Source organism: Lampetra fluviatilis, chromosome 9 (genome assembly GCF_964198595.1).
Source record: "Lampetra fluviatilis chromosome 9, kcLamFluv1.1, whole genome shotgun sequence".
Taxonomy (NCBI): Eukaryota; Metazoa; Chordata; class Hyperoartia; order Petromyzontiformes; family Petromyzontidae; genus Lampetra; species Lampetra fluviatilis.
This window is the reverse complement of record NC_136283.1, coordinates 7,587,389-7,605,190: the sequence shown is the minus strand read 5'-3', so window position 1 is coordinate 7,605,190 and position 17,802 is coordinate 7,587,389. Positions and strand designations below refer to the sequence as shown.

Here is a 17,802-nt window from a genome sequence, read left to right as displayed (position 1 = left end):
GCTATGATAGCGGGTTAGCTCAGGTAATGGTGATCTGGCTGAAACCATCAAACTTGCTCCACTGAATATCCTGGTTTTGATCCGACTGCATAGGTTTTGTGGTTGTGCGATGCAGCTCCCTAGGTGAATCACATTGCAGAACCACCGGGTTTTAATCTTGGGAAACATCTTGATGGTGCTGGTTAAATAATATAAAAAAAACATTCACTGTGGGATCCACTTAGTCTCCAATCAAGTCGCAGATTTCCACATTTTGGTATCTTGTGTTGTTGGTGCTTATGCATATCAAGTGGCCCTGTAGAAATCTGTTAAAACCCAGGCAGCATGCTCTGCATTCTGCACGGAAGAACAGTGTTGCGTGTTTAATAACTAACTTTTATTTGATACGATTTGAATTGATGGAGTCTTTATTAACATTGGCACATGGCCAAGGCTTTTTATACGGACGTTCTCGTGGATTTTTTAAATGTTAGGTTGGAGTGTTTTTTGAGTGGGTTTTAAGATTGACTGTTTTGTAAGTGTGTGGGCATGAAAAAGTAATCTACTGATGTTTACTGTGTTGAGCCTGTGTCTGCCTATAAGCAATGAATGTATTGAGTCAAGGAAGAGCAGCTAGCAGCAGACCATTGCATGTGGATCTGGGACACTTGTCTAAATATCCATTTTAAAATTGATTAGTAGACGTTAAGCAGGTAGCCACAGCATTGCATAGTGACCTGATTTTGAACTGGGTAAATATTACACCAAAACTGTCTAAGATACTTATTCTTGGTTCTTTCGGTAAAGTCACGTAGAAGGGAAATAATAAAATAATATAAATATAAAACAATAAAAATTCTCACGACGTTTCGACTGCAACACAAGGAATCATCATCAGGTGTGAAATCCACAGCAAGAAAATTTTCTTGCTGTGGATTCCACACCTGATGATGATTGCAATCATGATGATGATTGCTTCTGTTGCAGTCGAAACGTCGTGAGAATTTTTATTGTTTTATATTTATATTATTTTATTATTTCCCTTCTACGTGACTTTACCGAAAGAACCAAGAATATGAATCCCTGCAGTCACGAAAGCTTTAAATAAAAATTTGTCTAAGATCCTCCCTATGTTATTGCTTTTCCGACACTAATCGCAGTGTTAAGGATTCATATTCATGAATCCCTTCAGTCATGAAAGCTTTAAGTTGAAGTGTTAATGATGTTTATATTCATCTGCAACCATGCACAATTTGATGTAATTTTCCTTCGTCATTGTGTTCAAGCCCAATACATTTTCAGAAGCCATAAGACAGAAGCAGCACGAGGTGCATGATCACATCGGATCACAGCGGAGTTTAGTCAAACCTCAATCTCAACGCTGGTTCAGTGAGCATTAATAGTAACTGAAATCATCACCTGTCATGAGTTGAATGGGTAAACGTCTGCTCTGCACCTGTATTTAATTATCGTTGTCCCTTGCATGCAAGGACGTTTTTTAAAAATATAAATTGTGGGGCTAAAATGCATGAAGACAAAAAAATTATTTCACGAATTCATAATGAATAGATAGAGAGAAAAAATGTCCACATGCAAGCACAAACTTGATAATAATACAAACATGAATGCCAGTATCTTCCAACATAAATTGGCAGCAGCCTCTATCTTTATGATTGACACCTCGTGACCTTCCATGTAGAACGATTTCAAATCAAAACGTCAACAAGTAGCACTTAATGTTGTGCTTTCTATCGTCTCTGTTCACGTGCCTGGAGTCGCACGCGTGTGAATGCATGCACAGGTGAATTTAATTGGCGTGTATTCACGTACGATTGATTGCACGCGTTAACAATACATGCGCGCTGTGCCGCGGGCAGGAGGGCGGGGTGTTCACGTTTGGCGCGGGCGGCTATGGGCAGCTGGGCCACAACTCCACCAACCACGAGGTCAACCCACGCAAGGTGTTTGAGCTCATGGGCAGCATCGTCACGCAGATTGCGTGCGGCAGGTACGGGGCGGCTGCTGTGCTCTCTCTCCACTCTCGTTATATGATGGCTGCTCGACTCCCTGCTGCTGTTGAGTGTAGAGTAAAAGGGGGATGAGGGAGTGAGAGAGCTGGTGTAAGTTCTGCTTCACACTTGATCTCATTCCTGACGGTGCTGGTAAAGGGTTTTTGACAACTTCTGCAGAGCAGATGGTGTCCCTTTGTGGAAGTCCCACAGGATCACTGAACTGTTGACCCCATGGAACATGGCCTGATTGTGTGTGCGTTACCAACTGAGATATCAGCTGTTCAGTAAATTAGTATAACATTAATCACCGAGGGATTAATCAGAGGGCAGTGCTGTATTAAAAGTACACCTTCTACTGCCTCCCAAGTAAAACTAAATTATAGGATATTAATGAAAATATCAGTCGTATATTAAATGTGTGTGTGCTTGCATTAAAAATATAGACCATCTTTGCTAACTTATGTACATTTATCAATGTCCCAGTAAACATGCAAAGTTGGACCAACATTGGTCCAATGTTCCATGTTTACTGGGGTTGTAGAAGGGCTGTAAAGCGACAAAATATTGTATTCAAGCTTAAGTGGAGTATAGCAGTCCAATATTGCCACCAGCCTTAAAATAACAATTACATTTCTACTATTGTTAGTTTTTGAAATTAAATTTTGTAGTGGGTAATTTTCATTTATTTGATTTGGTTAAGACACCATCATGGGATGGCATATTTTTTTGTGAATGACCGTCTTTGGTCTTTTATCATACATTTATGAGACATTGACACAGCTGTCCGCAGGAACGAAAGGACAGCTGCTGGAATCACGCATTCAGTGCTGCACAGGCTACATTGCCGCATTGTTTTTTTGTTGTCATCGTCTGACGTCTGACTTGTGTGACACACGAGAGAGGCAACGATAACACCCGGCAAAGTGACGTAACGAGCTGGGCACTGTGCTGGCAGGCAGCACACGCTGGCGTTCGTGCCATCCTCGGGGAGGATCTACTCCTTCGGCCTGGGAGGGAATGGTCAGCTGGGAACAGGCTCCACCAGCAATCGCAAGAGCCCGTTCACGGTGCAGGGCGCCTGGATGCCACACAACGGGCCTTGCCCCTCCAACGTTGGTATGGGCTCGCAGGGCACGCACAAGTCCGCATTTCACTTCATCCCAGAGCTTCCGGTTTTGTGTGCTGAACTCTCAAACTCGGGGCCAGATCCCTTTTCAGCTTGTCAGGATTGTCTCAAAGTGAGAATTGCTTAGCGGTTTCTAACGACAGGATCTGTAAGGGTAGCATGTGGCCTGTGCGTAAAAGCACCTTGAGGGGATAAGTGATGTGTTTTTATTATTCAATTGAAAAAGGATAAGCATGCCATTACCACCAATGTCTTGTTCATCTGTTTGTATTTGTTCAATGGCTGCTGTAGAGGTGAGTATGAACTCGCAGTCCAGAGTCTGAGTTCATATCTTGGAAAGGGTCAATTTTTTTTACCTAAAGCAAATAGTCCGTTTATTTCCACGCACCCATATCACCCACCTATTGATTTAGTGAATTGCCGTTATTCCAAGTCACAACTGTTCAACAACGAGTTACATTTCTAACACTGCAGTCAGTAACGGCCTCGAGTAGCTACACAGATGACAATAAGCCCTTTATGTGCAACAAGTACTAATCATAAAGGATCAATTTCTACAAATGACATCCGTTGCATGTATTGTATGTGAGATTCAGCATCAAAGTTAATCGATGAATTGATGCATTCTTTCACCCATATACAGCAGTGAGGTTGTTTTCAGTGCTTCTTTTGGGGAAAAGTGTGGGTATGTGTAATCCAAATAACATATCTGATCAGCATGGAAGATTAGGCTGACTCTCCCTGGGGATTGGGATACCACGTGTCCTGCGATGACATGACATGTATGTGCGAGATACTGCAATGGGCACTTCATTGCTTTGCGAAAATTTTATTTTGTCTTATTTCAATTCTTAACGGCAAACATTTTTTGGACCAAAGGATACCGTTATGAATGTTTGATTTTAATAAGTTTTGATCTCCCGTGAAGTCTTGTATTAGAAGGTACTGAAACAGCAGGAGGATAATTGGCTTGTTTACCATGTTTTATTTGTTGCTTTTCGAACGAGCATTCATTATACCTTCTGCCCAGATGTCTGCCAGCTTGTTGGCATGTCATGAAATCTTTATTGTCCTCTTCTTGAAGAGTAAAAGCTCTCATCGGGAGCATTCCACATTTTTGAAAGACTTGCGTATTTTTGTTTTCAGAAAAAGAAGAGTGCTGCATTGTAAAGAGAATATTTGCCGGAGGAGATCAAAGTTTCGCGCATTACTTTCCTCCAGAGGTAACGGTAGAGCTTGTTCATGTAAATTTCAGTTCCTGAAGGGGAAACGTACAAAAGGCGATGAGAGAGTGACATAAGACGGTGTAAACATTTGCTTCATAATGAAAAACTTCATCAAAACAACAGTATTACCCATGTATTGTATTACAACTTCAACCATCATGGTTTCAGAGGTTGTTACAATGCACGGAAAGGAGAACGAAATGGAGAATGGAACGATTGAACGTTCTGTAATGACTTAAATTCAATAAACGGAAGAGTAAATCAAACACCATCCTACAAAATGGTTGGAATAAAAAACTAAATGGCGCATAAATGTCAACGTCCTTTTGCTCTATAAGGCTCTTTGGAATGTTCCCAAATCAATTTGTGAAAGTTCCATTAAATAATTGGTTAATATAGTTCCTGTGCTTAGAATTATGATTTGTTTTATTTCGTGTTTGACATCAGAAAATATCAGTTCTCTTTGGAATGAACTTGACACGTGCTCCTGTGTGGACCACTTTTGGGCCTTGTCTAAGCTAAGAACAAGGAAATAATTTGGTTTGTTTGTGATTAATTATTTGTGTACACCAGTGTATATATTGGTTTACACAAATGTACACAATGGTGTAGCTCTATTGGTATATACAAGTATGTTTATGTAATGGAGTTTGTGAGTGTGTATATACTTGCGAGTTTGTGTCTGTTGGTGTGTATGCGTTTTGTGGTATGAAGCTAATGTGGAGTGGTGTGAGAAGCTATATGTTTCGTGGTGTGAATCTATAGAATCTCAAGTAGTGTAGATTTACAGCTATTTCGGTGAATGCAATTGATTAACATTCAAGCGCTGTAACGCTTTGTTTTGCATTGGATTGCATTGAGGGGAATTCCAATCAGGCTCACTAAATCAACATGGCACGCACACGCCTTTCATGTTACAAGAGATTTCAGTGGGGGCAAACGCCATTGCTTGTGTTTTAGTTTTACACTTTCGTTTGTTCATCCAGGGAGGAAGCGTTAAGTTTCATCTTTTAAAGGAGGGTCTTGTATCATTTTTTTTGTTGTTCAGATTTTCAGCCATGTTGTGTCCCACCGATTTGTTATGTGACACCACAGTCGCATTTGAGCGGCGTTTCACTTTTTTTTCCAAACCTCGGATACTAAACTTATTATTTCGAGAATCTGGCTAAACACGCGAGCATGTTGCTTATTCAGCTCCCCCGGTGGCACGCTGCTGGTGTTGTGTGCAGGACTCTGTGGAGCCAGATGACTTCCGGCAAGCGGAGCCCCATATGCAGGTGTGTGTGCTGTCTGGCCCTCTGCTGGAGAAGTGGGCCTCTCTGCCCAGCGGACGGCTGCCATCCGACGTTGTCAAGTAAGGCCCTCTCGCGCAGTGTACGTGGAGCTGCTCGGGTTCAAATGAAATGTTTTACACAATTGTTAAAATGTACATTTGTGTTAAAGTCTGTAAGAAGTTGTTTTGTGTGAGAAAGAGAAACACGTCAACACAAATTTTAAAATGTTTTTTTTTATCATCATTGAATAGAACAGCACTACCTTTGATTTTTTTTTTTACATTGGTGAACTCCATTCACACGAATTGTAATTTATTTTTATGACTAATTAGCATGTGCCAATTGCAGAGCATATTCTGTGTGGGTTTCATATGTCCGTACGTGATGTGGTGTGTAGATGAATTAATGTGGCCATGTCATCTGCAACTACAAAATCAGCAAATTTGTTTTAATCTATGTTCTACCTCTTATATATTCAAAGCAGTGTCCAAATGGCTCTCTAAGGATGAGAGGGTGGCTGTACACCTTTTGGCGTCCTCTGGTCTAACACCGTTTGAGACGAGGCTCAAAAGAAATATGTCTCTGGTGTGGACCAATCAGTTTCAAAGACATGCATGTATTATCAGTGTTTTTTGTTTGCATTCTGGCCACAAGTATTGTGGTTAATGCAGACATGATTCCTTATAAAAGGTTTCAGTTTGGTGTTTTAACATCTTAACACCTGTTTTGTTGCCAGATAAAAGGGGAAAACCTATTCTCATACGATGAGAGGGTATTTAATAGTTAATAGATTTGATTTTATGTATTTACCAATTCCTATGTGCAGAATTTCATGGTCTGTGTGCACATAAAGCAGATGTACACTTACATGTGTCTCAAGGTGCCCCTCTTGCCTTTGATTAATTGGTTTCTAGCTTTGTAGATGTCAAATATACATATTTTTTCCATGCTTATGCGACTGTATTGAGGTAATGGATGAGTTGATCGTGGGTAACAAATGACAAGACACTTTTTAAAATGCCATGCGTGGCTGTGTTCAGCACTGGGTTCAGCACTCTAGTGTGAGCGTGAGAATTGCAAGAACGTGAAGGTTTCTTTATTTAGCCCACTCACTTAGCACATTGGTGAGAGTGACACAGTCTAAATTTGTTTTTTCAAAAATATAAAATAATGAAGTGGTCGTTTATATGATGTGAACTAAATATCTTTAAAAAATTCTTGCAAGGTTTTTGCCGTGTGGGACACAAAACACTGCTTTTGTCTCATGGTGGTGATATCGCAACAGATTTAAAATTGATTCAAGCAATCTCATTTGAATGTTGACAATGTAGCCGCAGTGGCATGTACAGTCAATTGCTTGCATTGCTTCACACCAAACTGAAAGCTTGAATTTGACTGTACTGTATGCATTTACAATTCCTTGTGATTTGTCACTTACTTTCCTAAATGTAGAAATGAATACGGTGGAGGCTAAGCTGCAATCTGTCTGTTTTGTCTTGTTCTTTGATGGCCTAAAATATGAGCTGTGCACCAAACAACTGATGAATAGCTGATATATTTTTTGTGACATGACTAACCATCCCATTTGCATTCAATGTCTTGTTTTGTGCAGTGAGATAGACATGATATTCTCCTCTCCAAGCTGTATCAACGGAAGCTTCTTGGCCTATGGGTAATGTACAACAATTTTTTTAAACAGCAACAGTGTGCAAATTAAATATTGGTTGATTGGCTAGCTTAAACATGCCAGGACTCGCTGAGTAAAACATGGCTTGCCAACATATCCAGCTCAGACTCCCTCATTTGTGTTTTGGTATAGCTCATGAATGCTCAGTGTTTTAATTTGCCAATGCATAAAATTAAACTGAGCCCACCTTTAATCCCCATGATTCTCTAGAGATAACAAAGCAGCTCCAAAGGGCATTTTCACATATATGTGTGTCAGAAGTCAATTGAATTGGATAGATAATTTGCACAAAAGCTATTAAAGCTAATGCCTGTTTTAAAACTGCATCTTGTATTGAAAATTGAAAGCGTGATAGTTTCTATATATAGCGCTATATTTTTGCTGGCTATTTTCAAAGAATGTTTTCCTTGCATTGCAATTTTGCATGCGAATACATAATTAATGTAATTTATTATTAGGGTAATGTGTTTAACGTCACACCTTGTAATTCATCATTGTGCCTTTTATTTATTTACATTTTTATATTATTGTTTTACTGTAACAGCACGTAATTAGTATCCTAATATTTACATGCACGCTGTCATCACATCGTCTGTTACATCAGCCTTTGGTTTTCGTCGGCATCTCCTGTAAAATGGTAATGTTTTCTTAATCGCCTGTCTCCTGCTTGAAAGGGATGTTGATTGATCGATCTCTGTGTGTTGGATCTTTGTTCTTGTTAAGCCGAGTAGGCGGTGATGTTCTTTTAAATTTGGCTGTGTGCATTTACACTTACGTGCGTGCGTACGTGTGTGTGTGTGTGTGCTGTGGGGAGCGGTGGCCTAGCGGTTAGCGCGCTGCTTTACGAACTTAGCACCCTGGGTTCGATTCCCGCTCATGGTCGACACCAGTGACGATTATCCTAACCGGTCCTGGGCCTCCCCTAAGTCGACTCGGCCTCAAATTATTACCTGGTGTCATGTGTAAACATCGCCACTGGGGAGACAAAGGTGGTCCGGCGTGGTGTTGGCCACCCATCCCCTCATCTCGTTTGCCGTGCCGGCCTTCATAGGTGCTCGCGAACTGCACTTGCCCCAGCAGCCTGTCAAGGCTATATGAGGGAAATCTTTGTCTTGTGCTGCAGATCAGACGAGCACTACAGAACGAGTGGGAAGGTGGCGGGTTTGGACATGAATGCCATGCGCCGTGCCTTCAACAAGCTCCTGCAGAGCCCATGCACGCAGGTTCTGCAGCAGGTGAGACGCCTTCTCCCTGGTGCCATCTGCTGCGGTTACATCTTCATTGTCGCCGTACATTTATTGAAATATGTGTGACCATTAATGAATCCACGTTTTGTTTTTAGTAGTTGAGCACTTTATATCGGGGATGGCCGCCGTGGCTGCACTGGTGAGCACACCAGACTTTTGATCCAGAGGTCGCCAGTTCGATTTCCCGGGGCGGCAGTTGAAATAATGGGCAACTATTCTTAGATCCATTCTGCCTCTGTCCAACCAGCAGTATGAATGGGTCCACCGCGGTTAGTTGACTAGCAGGTCACGTGTGGTGGGGTACAGTGTGGGTACTCACACCTCTTCCAAGATGGCTGAGCAGCATGGAAGAGTAGGCTAAACTCTTTCGAGCTGAGGCCCTTCTGCCAGACTGGTATGAAAGGCAAATGGCAGGGCTGCACCTTTATCTTTTCTTATTCTATATTAAGCACCTCGTAAAGTTTTGTCAGCATAGCCGTGTGGAATAAATCCATGTTGGCTTTAAACAGCCATTCATGCAAGTAGCAATATATTTCTCATTATTAAATAGTGGGTATTCTTTGAAATAGAGAATTGCTTCCCTCCATTAACATTTAATGAATTGAAAGTTAATGTGAGTAATATATTACCAACGGAACACAATGCTGGTATTAATATATAAATTCAACATGTGAAATAAGGTAATGAAGCAGCACATATTCATTTGGCTTGCGTATTCATGAAAAGCAGTTAAGAGACCGAGCTTAATTGCAATAGAATGTCATACGTTTGTTACATCTATCTTGGAAGTAGTGATACTCATGCATTTAAAACAACTTGCGCACACACGAGCTTAGAGACAGCGGTGAATGGGAGTGTAACCTTTGCAGGAAATGTTGAATGTGTTTTTGCGCTGCTTGTGTCGTAGACACCTCTTAACAGGTAGCAGCCGCATGTTGCAAAAACCTGGTAGGAGCTTCATCACCTATGCACGCATTTCTTTTGAAACCACATCAGGCCTCCCTACTGGATGAATATTTTATTAATCACAGCGTGGGAGTTGGGTAGGATACCCATGGAGAGACGTTGCATGTTCACCACTCAAAACAGATCGTCAGGTTTGCTTGGCAGGTGCTGATGTTTTTGTTTTATTCTTGTGCTTATTAATAGAAACATTCTGCCAAAAACATGTATTTGTAAACAGCTTTGAATCAGATTTGTAGCTCGAAACTATAATCAACATTATACGGTTCTCATCAAAATCAGCAGTACAGAGCCAGTGGAGGAAATTCCACATTTCTTTGGCAGTGTTCAGTTTATACATTGACCATCAACAAATGTTGATGCCAGCACAGAGTGGTACGAAGTAATCGTTCTTCCAGATTAAATTAATGTTTATGTGCCAAGAGTCAGGATAGTTGATGGGTTATTGTGCCCTCGGTATAAATTCCCTGACTCTACTATAAGAGGCTCCCTGACTCTTATTATATTCTAAATGGTTGCTTTGTCAGCAAGGCTCAAGTGAAATTCGGACCAAGAAGTGTCTAATTGTGAATAAAGCTCGGCATGTCACTTAGGAACAACGACTGCAAATGGTAATGATGTTTATTTATGAGTAGCCTATAGCCCGTCCAAGGATGGGTGTATTGCAGTTAATCTGAAATATGAAATCGAAAATAATGACCGGCTCATGATTATTAATGAGGGGGGGAGTGACGTCACCCGCTAATGATTATTAATGGCGGGGGGGGGGGGTGCCTCACGTCGTCATCCGCTCATGATTATTAATGACGGGGGGGGGCTCATGTGGAGTGACGTCACGTGCGGGACACACACACATTCTTGGCTTATATTAGTATAATGATGATAAATGCTTGTTTGGGCAGTGTACTTATAATCATTAACATTAAGATGCGCTACAATGTCACCATTTAGAGAGATTTTCTTATTTACCACATAGCTACTTGCAGACAACGGATCATGAAACCATATTGGATAATATTCCCACACGAGACGAGAAAACAACCTATGCTATCCTTTCAGAAGAGCTCTTACAACAACGACAGGGATAAACTCCCTCCAGCTGGAAAAAAATGAGTGGCTTACTCTTTGTCCACTCGTGGTCTAATGATTCATCCACCCCAGCAATTTGTGGTTCCCGAATGTGATTTGTTTCAAAACAGATTCCTTTGTTAACATCATGGTTAATATAGCAACCATGAGTAGCTGAGTGGATGCAAGGGGTCATGTGAGCCCAATGCATACAATGTTTAGTAATAATAATACTATGTATTTTTACACAGCCAATTTTATGCATGGATACATGAACTTAGGAATTGATCTTGAGGTGTGCCGAGCTGGCACTATTGAGAAGCTCTGTTTGAATCCCTGGTTAAGGCATCAATGTTTAAAGGGGGTTCACGTATCCAGAGAGTTGGTAGTCTTGGCCGGTCACCATTAACTGCACGCAAAAAAAAACGTAATTTAAAATGAGATTTTTCACTTAATTTAGCTAAATTACAGCCCTGAGAATAAACATATTGGTTTGACATCTCGTAGAAGAGTGTGTGTGTTAATGCTCCTACTTTATCAAGAACTGAAGGCCACGTTGCGGACTTTTCAGACACCCTCTGAAACTCTCTTCTGTAACATGGTGTTCATGCCCTGCAAGATTTCTGAATGCTTTCTTAATTTCAAGAAATGAAACATTGCACAATAAAAAAACATTTTGGGAAATCAAAACCAAATATATTGTTGAATTGTGCAATTTGTGCCGTTATACTCCTAATGTCCACACTCTTGGCCTTTAACTGTGTTACAGTTGGATCAGAGGTGGATGGAAAACAAATAAACTAGAACAGAGGATTGTGTGTTTACTCTACAGGTGTATGTGGGAGATACTGAGCATTTCATAGACGGAAAGGATGAACAACTCAAAAGTTTCGAAAATAACATGGCAACATTGTTAGAAGTAATCAGAAAAAGAAAACTGATTGGTTGGAGACATGTGCAGGATGGAGGAGAGCAGATGAGCAGAGGTCAGCGACCATGGGAAGGCATATAAAGCCAGATGGTGCTGATGATACTGTAAGTGAACCGTTCTTCAAGTGTCAGCCCTAGAAGAATTAATGCAACAACTGTAGAATTTAGCGGAAGGAAGGAAAATGTGATGGTAAGGTGTGGTGACAGCAGCGCCGTTTACCGCCATGACCCCTGGCATAGTATGGAGAAGCGCAAATATTTTATGCGTATGAATGTTTTTTTTGTACTGTCATTGGAGACTGGGCTGAATCTGTGAAGATCTCGACATAATACAACCGTGATTTGACATCCGGCAGCCTTTGGGCCTTAAATCCAGAATCTCAGCGGTGCTTGCTCACCGTCTAACTCGGGAATTAGCCTCCTGAGCCACTCGGCAATCCGAGCAAAGGTTGATTCTCTTTGATGTAACATGGAGCAATGCTAATGCCTGCAGATGGCAGCCAGCCTGGAGAAGAACCTGATCCCCCAGCTGAGCACGGCCCCTCCGGACGTGGAGGCCATGCGGCTCTACCTGGTGCTGCCCGAGTTCCCGCTGATGCATGACGAGCGTAACTTCTCCACGCTCGCCATCTCCTTCGCCATGGCCATTACCAAGCTGGGCCCCACGCCCGCCAAGGTGCTCGGTGAGTCTGCCTCGCCTCACCTCGCCGGCCTTGCCTGCCCTTCCACCTGGATGGGGGGGGCCCTCTCCATAAAACGTGTAGGGTCTGTGGGGATTATTTTACTGTACTTGAACATGCTGGTTCATCTGGGTTGGTAAATGCGGGGAGTATATACACGAAAGCATAGACGTACAGTACGACTATGTATATGATTCAAGAGCCGAATGGCTCACAGGGCTATACCAAATAAATGAAACTGAAACTGATATTATCTGCACTGCCCATAACGTAGCTTTTGACTAAAGTACTTGGAATGCAGCCGATCTCGTAAAATCTCGGAAGCTAAGCAAAGTTGGGCCTACATATGTCTTAGATGGGTGACCACATTGCCTAATCGTTGTTTCAGGTGCGATGTATAGTGATGAGCCTTTTAAACCATGAGCAAGTCTTGCATGGCTTTGGATATTCTGCTTTGTGGTTTCACATAGCCATGAAGCCCATATTTCATCAGATGTCAGCAGTCCCGGGCATATGTGCATTGCCACCTTATCCTCCTGTCCTTCAATGTTGTGGGATATTACATGAATGTGTGTGATTTTATTTCTCCTCATTGTGTTTGGTCATTTGCTTTAAGCATGCTTTGTGGGCTCCTGTTAATTGTAATATAATCTGACACCCATTATTTTCAATTTGACCAAGTTAATAAACATTTATATATGACCAAATTCTGCAAAGTAGTGCTCATTATTTGCAATTTCAAGGTAATAACCAACTTAAAAGCACCACTATGCCACAGTCACTAGACAATCAAAGAAAACAGTATAGCTATTATTGTTAGAAACAATTATCTACAGCACGTCTGGCATAACGGCGCCGCTATTTAAATTTCTACAAGCACCGCCAATCGTGACATGGATAATGGATGGTAGCAGCCGGTAAGACCCCCACGAACGCGAGGGCAGGACTCACTCATGTGTCTGGACATCTGTGAAAGAGAACTCTGTAGCTCATGGGATTCCTCCAGAATAAATAAACATTCCAATTCCGATTGTGTCTGCGTGCGCTGCCGATGCAGAGAACTGGTGGAGCATGCTGACGCCACCCTTCTTCCTCAAGCTGGTGGAGCTCTACAAGGCCGTGGTGGTGTTCCTCCTCAAGCTGCACAAGATGGGCGTTCCTCCTGCCGAAGAGCCAATCTTCCAGGCCTCGCTGCGCTCCGCCCTCGTCGTTCTGCAGATCCTGCACCGGGTGAGGAACGCCTGCCCTGTGGGCAGCGCGAGAGAGGCCGGGGCGGCCATTCTTTGGCAGTTGGTGTCAGCTGAAGCAGCTTCTCTCCATTTCCGAGTTCGCTGACCGACAAATGAACCTTATGGCGGGACCCCGGGGTCCCATAAGCCTCCGGCTATCGCATAAACTGCGTTGCGACATCATTTTATGTCTGAAGGCGAATGATTCAGCAATCTATTTCTCTCGACGAGCTCTAGACGGTGCGCTAATCAAAGTTTTAAAGTTTTGTTTCTGTTGCGCATTCGTCCTCGCTGTGCTTGGATGACATGACAACAGAATTATCCGCGCCAGGTGGGTTGCGGCGTTTATGTGCGCGGTGGGACGGAGTCGCCAAAAATAAATTAATTAATTGCGATTTTGACTTCCGTTTATTCGGGACCCCGGGGTCCCGCCGTAAGGTTCAAATGCTCAAAGCAGCTTTAGCGAAACGTCGTCGTATATATGTTGATGTTTAATTCAGTCATGAGAAGTCTTTTAGCCACCGGTGAGGAGGAGCTTCATTGGTCAGAATTTCCTCAACACATCGGAACTTATAATGGTATCTTTATGAACGTCACAATCTTGTTTGGGGGGTGGAGGGTTAATTACAATAAATTTGGCCTAACTGTAACACAAATATGGATCCTAGTATTTCGCTATGAAAAGCTACGATTTCAGTTTGCATTTATCTAGTACTTTACGAAGCATCTATATTTTCTGTTGCGAGGTTGCCCGACATGCATTTAAGCATCCTTAAATAAAAAACAAGAATTCCGGGGAGAGAATGCACCCAGAGTGTACATGCATTGAGGGGATGGAGTGATGAAATCCGCTCATGTGCAGATGCAATGTGAATGATTAGATCCAGGGAGTATGAGAGATGGCGATGGCTTGGGGAGACCTTCATTCAGCATGATTTACTACATCCTCGTTGTCGAGTATATGCACATTATGAGCGTCTTTGCAGCAATCCAGTTACCTCACTTATACGTACAGTGCCTTGACGACACCCTTTCTTCCTCAAGCTGGCCGTCGCTCTACAAGGCTCTGCCATATGGGAGTGACTTTAATATCTAAAAGTGGTGCACTCCTGAGTTCCAATTTATGAGTTTGTTATGAACAAAAATTATCTGTATGCAATATTATATTGGTATAAATAGCATCACAGTTTACGTCAGGCTTGCAAGAGAATACAATTAAGAATGTCATCATGTGGCTTGTTTAAACCACGTGACTTAATACTTACACCGATTACTCGCGCTAATAACCTCCGTCTATTTAACATGGTAAGAGGACGTAGGCGCAAATGCATGGCGTTCACTGTGGCAGGCCAACACACGGACGTCGGTGATCCAGTACGACAAGTTTTACATCGGGGAGATCTGCGATCTGGTGGACATCAGGAGAGACTACATCGCGTGGATACAGCAGCAGGCCTACAGAGTGGTAAGGTTGCTACAGGACACCGCCGCTCGCATCCCTCACAGCGGGGGGCCCATTTCACTCCATTGTTTCAGCTGTTACGTTCAACTTGACCCTCACGGTGTACTTGATCGGCATGTGGTCATTCACCTGTCACTGCAGTTCTATGAATTTTTCGGTCACAATTTCATAAAATAATTAACTTTGTCTAGTGTGTATAACTCCATTTTGTATTGTTTCTCATTAGTTTTATTTTGCTTGTACAGTTTTTGTTTATCACGTTATCCTCAAGTAGCATTGTATATAGTTTTAATGAATCCTAAATAATCGCTTCTTGTTCACATGAAACAATGCTTGCCTCATGAACGAAAGCATCAGTTTTAATTGATGCATTGCTACATGCCTAGTACTTGACCTAATAAATATGTTCACTGTTTACCATAACTGCTTATGACAAATATTGACTTAATCTACGAATTGTCAGCATCATCATCAACTAATGATACTCAAAAGTGTGCAATTCAGGTTAATAAAATACATGCTAAGAAATGTGGAAAGGATGAGGGTACGGAAAAGGAAGTGGGATGGCATTCACGTGGGACAAGGAACAGTGCGTGAAATGGAGGTGGCACTCGAGTGCAGAGCTCAGCAGCGAGCGGGTGGTGGCAGCAGTTTCAGTGCGGCTCACAGCAGCAGACAGCGGGAATGAAGTGGCAGGCAAGTGCAGGGCACGGTGCAGAGAAGGTGGATACAGGAGGACAATGCCGGGCTGCAGCTCTGCATGGGCAGCAGGTGAATTCAGATGGTAGCAGGTAGAAGTTGAGCCAAAGCCCGCAGCAATAGTTGCACTGGTGGGAAAAAAAACCCGTTATGCATTCTTAGGCTATTTGGTTTTACTCAGTTTTTCTGTGCCTGTTGAGAATATAATTTTTTTCATCACGATGGAAATTTTCCAATATTTAACTCACGTATGTAAGTTTGTAATATAACCTTAGCAGCTCTTGAAAGTATTTATTGGCCAACATAATAGGTTTTATTTTCCTCCACATACAGTACTGTGTTTTTTGACTCGTCAAATCCTTTGTACGCTTTCTCTTTCGAGCTTCAGATAACCGATTTGTTGTCTTGGGAAGCCGGCTTGGTGCGTGGCACGCCGAGGTTAAAACTCCACACTGGATTAACCCATCAGCCTAGCCCAGGAATTCCGAGATTTCTGCAAAAAAACATCTCTCAACTGGTGCAATGCAAAAAAAAGTATTTAAATAATGTAAACCACATTGCAAACAATGGATTTGTATAAGAAGACGTCAGTCTGCACAATGATTGACCGCTTCCTTATGCCATGTCCTTCAATTTCTTAATAAAAAAATGTGATGTAGGTTGTTGGTTCTGAAGGACTTCAGCGCACTTGAAATGTTTTTCATAAGTGTATATCCATTCATGTTGCTATCGACAACTGGTTAAAATGTCCAATTAAAATATCTGGTGCTAGCTATTATTTACGATCAACACTGACATTCTTCTCAACTAAACCATGTAATTATTGTGTCATTTTTAATTGAGATCAAGAGAAAAGATATATTAATCCAAAAACATCACTTTGCTGGCTATACCTCAGATCAACAATCTTGTTTTCACCGTGGCTCTGATTGGTTTGTCGATTCTTAACTGCTCCTGCTGGTGACTGCTGTTGAATGTTAACCACTAAACAGCTGCATGTGAATCGGGTTGCTGAAATGCTGCTTGCAGTAATCTATAAAACGTGCTGTCTACCTAATTGTTGATCTAACTGTTTGTTTCCCCTTCCACGTGACGGTGTCTTGCTTGCACTGTTTCTAACAGGATGTTAACTCTGCGATGGCAGAGGTAAGTCCTTCCTAGTTTAACGTCCTGGTTGTTGCTCACCAGTTCAGCAAAACCCCCTTATCTTATGAGCCCAATATTAAATAGCTCCGAACCCATTGGTACATATTAAGGCCCTTACCGCTTTCTCTTGTTTAAATAATAGGTGTGGTCCAATGGTGTTCCAGACTATAATTTCCCAGGTGTACTGTTGTTAATTGACTGCTGTAGCTGAGGTAAGCAATGGCCAGGCCTTTCTGTAAGGCCTTACGAACATGAGTGGAACACGAGATGACATCCTAATGCTCATTACCTACGAGGTTGCGCGCGCACGTACAGTCTTGTGAATGCCTGCCGATTAATGTGGCTGGAAGCATGTTGGCTCATGAACGTATTGGTTGGTTAGATTTTTTTTGTTCTGTTCATTTAAAAAGCATTTAAGTTTTTGTTTTCTTCTGATGGGGGAAATGGTCAAGGGATGAATTGTAGTTTGCACCCAAGGAATAACCAGCACTTATTTGGTCTCGACAGCAGTGAAACCATGAAAAGTGAGTTGGTAGCTGCAAGGATTAAATAACTTTTCTTGTTTTATGACCTTTGACTTGGATTGTGCAAACATACCAATTGGATATCATGTTTTCTTCTCCCAGATAATGGACAATTTATGCTTCTTAGGATATGTGCTGGTTTACAGTGGCCACACAATAATAATAAAATAGATCATTGTTTGCTACTCAATAATTAAAACAACTCTACTTGTAGCTTGGGCGTACTGCCATCCGTTGCCTCTGTCCTATGCCCTCCTATCTGTACGTAAGGTTCAGCTACATCGTTCTTAAATGCTGCACTCTTAATTTGCAAGAAGTGGCTGGCTCGCCTACTCGTCTTTTTGACTTTTCGCTGACTTTTAGAACCAATCCTCGCACAAGCTCTGCTTAGAGTAGAACATGGTGCACGAAATGTGTGGTAAGGATTATTGAGACAGAAGCCATGTGGGTAATTAAATTCTGCAATCCATCCACATTGGATTCCCCTGCCTGAATCCAACACAATAATTAGTTTGTCGTATTTTTAGTCATCATCATCATCATCAGCAGC

The 17,802-nt window shown here is 42.0% G+C and overlaps 1 protein-coding gene across 2 annotated transcripts in view; it reads left to right on the top strand.

Moving 5' to 3' along the window:
- HERC4 (HECT and RLD domain containing E3 ubiquitin protein ligase 4) overlaps positions 1-17,802 on the top strand; it is a 55,933-nt gene that overhangs the window by 23,956 nt on the left and 14,175 nt on the right. Inside the window, exons 7-16 of one of the 2 annotated variants that reach the window (XM_078859725.1) lie at positions 1,857-1,987; positions 2,947-3,107; positions 4,264-4,340; positions 5,573-5,697; positions 7,230-7,289; positions 8,428-8,539; positions 12,006-12,195; positions 13,250-13,422; positions 14,770-14,886; positions 16,705-16,728. In XM_078859725.1, coding sequence (XP_078715851.1) covers positions 1,857-1,987; positions 2,947-3,107; positions 4,264-4,340; positions 5,573-5,697; positions 7,230-7,289; positions 8,428-8,539; positions 12,006-12,195; positions 13,250-13,422; positions 14,770-14,886; positions 16,705-16,728 — 1,170 coding nt within the window. The remainder of the gene's footprint in view (positions 1-1,856; positions 1,988-2,946; positions 3,108-4,263; positions 4,341-5,572; positions 5,698-7,229; positions 7,290-8,427; positions 8,540-12,005; positions 12,196-13,249; positions 13,423-14,769; positions 14,887-16,704; positions 16,729-17,802) is intronic. The other variant, XM_078859726.1, reaches the window with a different exon arrangement.